General features: G+C 45.2%; 1 protein-coding gene across 1 annotated transcript in view; it reads right to left on the bottom strand.

Annotated features, from left to right (window-relative positions):
• The window catches only part of LOC106537299 (excitatory amino acid transporter 5), a gene marked incomplete in the record, with an annotated part of 10,872 nt that overhangs the window by 2,178 nt on the left and 2,780 nt on the right, over positions 1-5,914 (bottom strand). The window contains 5 exon segments of the mRNA XM_014034686.1: positions 751-850; positions 1,067-1,274; positions 1,420-1,462; positions 3,363-3,578; positions 4,419-4,481. Coding sequence (XP_013890140.1) covers positions 751-850; positions 1,067-1,274; positions 1,420-1,462; positions 3,363-3,578; positions 4,419-4,481 — 630 coding nt within the window.

The following is a 5,914-nucleotide window of genomic DNA, read 5'->3' as shown; positions in this document are numbered from 1 at the left end:
GCATCAAGCTTTACCTGTATCGACTCATCATCAAGTAACAACTAAATAATGAAGTTTTCACCTGTGATTGTTTTAATTAAATCATTTGTTAGGAATAATCATCATAGTAAATCCGACTTCGTTATAAATGACCATGAATAAACTAAACACATGTAAATAATATCCACACTGTTTGGAACAGCGGGTCAGAAACTTGCGCTGGAACGCAGTCTTTTTACACAAGAGATGCTGAGTAAAGCAAACGATTTAAGTAATGAAGTAAACAACAAACTTTATTTTGAAGGGAAAATGACACATTTCCTCGTCTGGCAGGATTTTCTCCAAAGCAACCTGTCAGCAGCGCAGCAACAAACTGCATCTTCGTTTGGACAGCAACAATAATGACAAACTCCACGCAAATATTTGTCAACCCTGACAGGAAGTTATCTGCTCTGGGTCAAATATAGGTGAGCATTTGGACCGGACCTGTAAAGAACCATGGGTTCCTTTTTTTTCTCTCCACAACCCGTCAGCGTGGATCTAGAGATCGGATGGCTGCGCARAGTTTTGGGCCAGAGATCTGGCACAAAATACAAAATTCTTACTTTAAAGTGGGGGGGCCAATGGCCCCCTGGCCCCCCTAGTCCGCCGCCGCCATTGGTACAATGCTCTAAGTTCTGGAGGTCTGCTGATCCAGAACCACTTTAACRGACACCAGGAATGTCTGGAGRATCGGAGGGAAAGTAGAAAGAAATCAGAGCTTCAGCTCACCACACGGCAGCGTTGATGATCTTCATCACACACTCGTTGATGCACTGACACACATTAACCAGAGGAGCTCCACGTTCTCCCATCCGGCCCAGGAGAAGGCCTGCAGAACCAGAACCATTTCTTAATCACAACACACATCAACCAATCAGTTTGTTTCAAGCCCAGCAGGAGCTTAGACCTCTGAAGTGTGACAGACAAACTCTTCATTTGTAGATCTTTAAGGACTTTTATTTTGAAACTCCAGGTTGACATCTCTTAGCAAATCTAAAATAATAATGGAAACAGACGAATAACAAGAAGGAAAAGCCAAACTGACCCATGGTGGCAGAGAAGATGACGATGCCGAGGACGTTCATCTGCTGACTGCTGCCGGGACTCGTCTTGTAGATGACGTCAGGGGGCGGAGTCAGCTCCAGGTACACCGTTTGACCTTTGGGGTCGTTCTCATCAGGGACAACATAGACGAAGTTGGGCAGGATGGTTTTGGTTGGAACCCTGAGGATTGGGATCAGGTCCGTTTTGTACTAAGGAGAGAGAGTGGAGTTGTTATAGGGAGGGAGGAAGGAAGGAAGGAAGGAAGGAAGGAAGGAAGGAAGGAAGGAAGGAAGGAAGGAAGGAAGGAAGGAAGGAAGGAAGGAAGGACAGAACCTTTGACTTGTCAGGTCTTACCTGCTGAAAGGTGGCTTCAATCAGGTTGGAGGGAACCATGTTTCTGTGGAATGAGAAGAGAAAACAGTAACTCGTGGATACTCATAAAGTTCTTAAGACTTCTTATAGACTTCTGAAGGCATATTTTAGACTTCTGAAAGCTTCTTATAGACAAACCTCTGAAGGCTTCTTATAGACTTCTGAAGGCTTCTTATAGACCTACGGAGGCTTCTTGTTTACTTCTAAAGGATTCTTACGGACCTCTAAAGGCTTCTTACGGACCTCTAAAGGCTTCTTATGGATCTCTGAATGCTTCTTATGGACCTATAATGGCTTTTTATGGACTTCTGAAGGCTTCTTATAGACCTCTGAATGCTTCTTATAGACTTCTGAAGGCTTCTTATAGACCTCTGAATGCTTCTTATAGACTTCTGAAGGCTTCTTATAGACCTCTGAATGCTTCTTATGGACATCTGAAGGCTTTTTATAGACCTCCAAAGGATTCTTATAGACCTCTAAAGGCTTCTTATAGACCTCTGAAGGTATCTTATAGACCTCTGAAGGCATCTTATAGACTTCTTAAGGCTTCTTATAGACCTCTGAAGGCTTCTTATGGATATCTGAAGGCTCCTTCTAGACCTCCAAAGGCTTCTTATAGACTTCTGAAGGCTTCTTATGGACCTCTGAAGGCATCTTATAGACTTCTGAAGGCTTCTTATAGACCTCTGAAGGCTTCTTATGGATTTCTGAAGCTCTTTATAGACCTCCGAAGGCTGCTTATAGACTTCTAAAGGCTTCTTATGGACTTCTGGAGGCTTCTTGTAAACTTCTGAAGGCTTCTTTTGGACCTCTGAAGGTTTCTTATAGACCTCCGAAGGCTTCTTGTGGACATTTGACAGCTTCTTATAGACCTCTGAAGGCTTCTTGTGAACCTCTGAAGTCTGGTCAAAGGAAGATTCACAGGAACATCTGGACCAGAAGTTTTCCAGTCAAACTTTTTTCAAGTAACACTTCCTCCACCAGCTTTGTTTTTTCCATAATGCATCGTGTCTTCTCCAGGTAAAAGCAAAATGCACCCMATCCATCAGACCAGAAGTCCTTACATCTCTGTGGTTCAGTCCTGGTACACTGTARGAGCCTTGGGTGGTGGACATGGGTAAGGGTTACACTGACTAATTAATGGTCTTTAGCTGGCCATCCCAGACCTGCTCATGGAGAATCAAGGTGGTCTCTGAGGCGTGGGGTCAAAGGTCAACAGGATGATGATACGTGGCTCGTGCAGCTCGGTCCAAAGCGGCACGAGAGCACGGTCAGCCAACGTGCCGCAGCAGAGATCAGTGACTTGGTTAATCTGTCACTCATCCTGCAGGATTACTAAAAATACCGCCATCAGCCCCAACTCTAATGGGATTGATGAGTGAGAAAGAGTTCTACATTCTGTTGACAGTCAGGCAGGTGGAACAGATCCATTCTGTGTCAAAAGATCAAAACAGACCCAAACCCTCGGTGGACCCAGTCACATTGAACATTCCAAATAAACCTACAGGAGGCTCTAGAGTTTAGCCCCAAAGTTAACTTTAATCCAGTTTACTCCGAGGTGATCTGTGGGGGCGTCTGGGTCACTTTATGGACGGACTGGTCTTAGTAGAACAAAGCAAGAGAAGGTGGGGTCTGGTTTGTGGAATCTCAGGGGCTGTGATGTGGTTCTGTTGGCATCTTTGGACCCTGACCTTCAGCTCTGCACTGGCTCCTCTCAATCTGAGGTCTAAGTCCAGTATCTGGGAGTCCTGTGATGGTATCATGGTACAGGAGATGGGCCAACATGCTAAAAGGAGCACAAGGCTAGCCTGAAGCTAAAAGAAACTAAAAGTTAGCTAGAAGTAGCATAATGGTAGCTAAAAGCTAAACCTAGCTTTAAAAGACTGACCCTGCCGATCCGACAGGTGACCTCTGACCTCTCTCACCTGATCAAGTCAAGCAGGGCATCTGCCGATGTCATGACGGGTCCACCGCCCAGCCGGTTGCTGTCCATCTCCGTCCCCACGCCAGGTTTGATGATGAGGACCAGCATGATGCCGACCACCACAGCTATGAAGGTGGTCCACAGGTAGTAGGTGACGGTCAGGACACCCATCCTGCAGCACGCTTTGGACTCCATCGACGACAGGCCCGACATCAAACTGGACCGCAAGAAATGAGACCAGAACTCAACAAGGACACAAAGACAACTAGAGTTCTGAGACTAGATCCATTCAGTCAGCTAAAAACCAGAACACAGATTCAAGAAAAAACTGTCCAACTGAGTCCAAAGACCTCAGAGAAGAAACTGTTGCTGTTCTGAAATCTGTGAAGGGTCAAAGGTCATTTCCAAACCATCTGGAGTCCATTATTCGACTGACTCTTCACAAGTGGGCAACATTATCACAGCTGCTAGTCTTTTTAAAAAAATACATCTCGAAGGTCAGACCGTGTACAAAAGACACAAGCTCCATCTCTACAGGCCTCAGCTAACAGGTTAAAGGTCAAAGGTCATGGCAGTAGGCTTGTTTCATCTGAAGGAACCACAAGACTTCTGGACCAGAACCAGACCAGAGGACAGATGGTTACCCAGAATCCTCTTCTTGAATGGGTGTTCTCTCATTGTGCTTTGTACAATGAGAATAAAGSCATCATCAATCAATCGAGAATGCACTACGATGACGGTGGAAGGCTGCTGGTTTGATGGGTGGACCATGAGTTCCTCAAGGTGAGTCCACCTGTTCAACAGCTGGTTCTGGATATTTGTCTYCAACTGATTCAAGATGGCCGCCACACCTAACCAACCTCACAAACACAAACATGGCTGAAACTCGTCAGTTTAACAGATGTTTTATCAAATTTGGTGTGAGAGTAGCTGAGACTCATCCTCAAAACTCAGTCCAAGATCTTTGCTAACAAGCAGACAAATGAAGACACCGTCACTGCCTGTTCTCTCACGTCAGCAGAAATACAACCAAACTTCAGCTCCTCGTTCTTCGTACCTGGAGGTGATGAGAGGAAGAATCAGCATCTTCAGCATCCTCATCAGGAGCTCTCCAGGAAACGAGAAGTAGATTTTAGCCTGTGGTGGAAAAAAGAAAACAACTTTTAGTAAAATCAAACTCATTTCTTTCTATACTATGTAGATTCATTCATCAGATTGTATAATTCATTTCAAATTATCCAGTCTGACAATTTCATCCCTCATCATACCTGTAGGCCTTTGGGTCGTTGGTCATGTGACCAGCTGCTGGAGTGTAAACAAACACACACTGGGATAAACAGAGCAGGTGAGTCATCAGGTGCATTTAATTCACCACCAAGGTTAAAAACACCTGATCCAGACCTCAGTCCTTTGTTTTCCTCAGTGATCCAGACTTCTCTGGGATTGGTTGGTTCTGGGTCAGTTCATATTTTCAGTGGAATGGTTTTAACCTCAGACAGAAAATGTTTCTTTAAAACTCAAAAAGTTAAAGTTTATATCAAATCTTTACTTCAAAGTCTACTGCATTGGAGCAGAATCCAAAACCTCTGTCATTTCTGAGATATCTCAAAAACTGTACGTGATTTCAACTTGATATCATCACCATCAAGTTTGTGATACCCCAAGACTCCAAACAGACCCCACATCGATACCTCCAAGACTTAAATGTCCTGAATTATTAAAATCTCTTAATGCAACAAGTGGGTGATGGACGACAAATACTCTAAAAATCCAAACTCTAACCCTGGACCAGTCCTGACCCTGTAACAACCCCAACCCAAACCCTGGACCAATCCTGACCCTGTAACAACCCCAACTCAAACCCTGGACAAATCCTGACCCTGTAACAACCCCAACTCAAACCCTGGACCAATCCTGACTTTGTAAAAACCCCAACTCAAACCCTGGACCAATCCTGACCCTGTAACAACCCCAAATCTAACTCTAGACCAACTCTGACCCTGTAACAACCCCAAATCTAACTCTAGACCAACTCTGACCCTGTAACAACCCCAAATCTAACTCTAGACCAACTCTGACCCTGTAATAACCCCAACCAATCTGAACCCCAGACAAACCTTGTGTAGATCTCAGATTAGGGGTTGGGTTCTGTACCTGTGTGGATCTCAGGTTAGGGGTTGGGTTCTGTACCTGTGTGGATCTCAGGTTAGGGGTTGGGTTCTGTACCTGTGTGGATCTCAGGTTAGGGGTTGGGTTCTGTACCTGTGTGGATCTCAGGCAGAGGGGTTGGGTTCTGTACCTGTGTGGATCTCAGGTTAGGAGTTGGGTTCTGTACCTGTGTGGATCTCAGGTTAGGAGCTGGGTTCTGTACCTGTGTGGATCTCAGGCAGAGGGGTTGGGTTCTGTACCTGTGTGGATCTCAGGTAGAGGGATTGGGTTCTGTACCTGTGTGGATCTCAGGTTAGGAGTTGGGTTCTGTACCTGTGTGGATCTCAGGTTAGGAGCTGGGTTCTGTACCTGTGTGGATCTCAGGCAGAGGGGTTGGGTTCTGTA

This window comes from Austrofundulus limnaeus, unplaced genomic scaffold, assembly GCF_001266775.1.
Source record: "Austrofundulus limnaeus strain Quisiro unplaced genomic scaffold, Austrofundulus_limnaeus-1.0 Scaffold2233, whole genome shotgun sequence".
NCBI lineage: Eukaryota > Metazoa > Chordata > Actinopteri > Cyprinodontiformes > Rivulidae > Austrofundulus > Austrofundulus limnaeus.
This window is presented reverse-complemented; position numbering and strand designations above follow the sequence as displayed.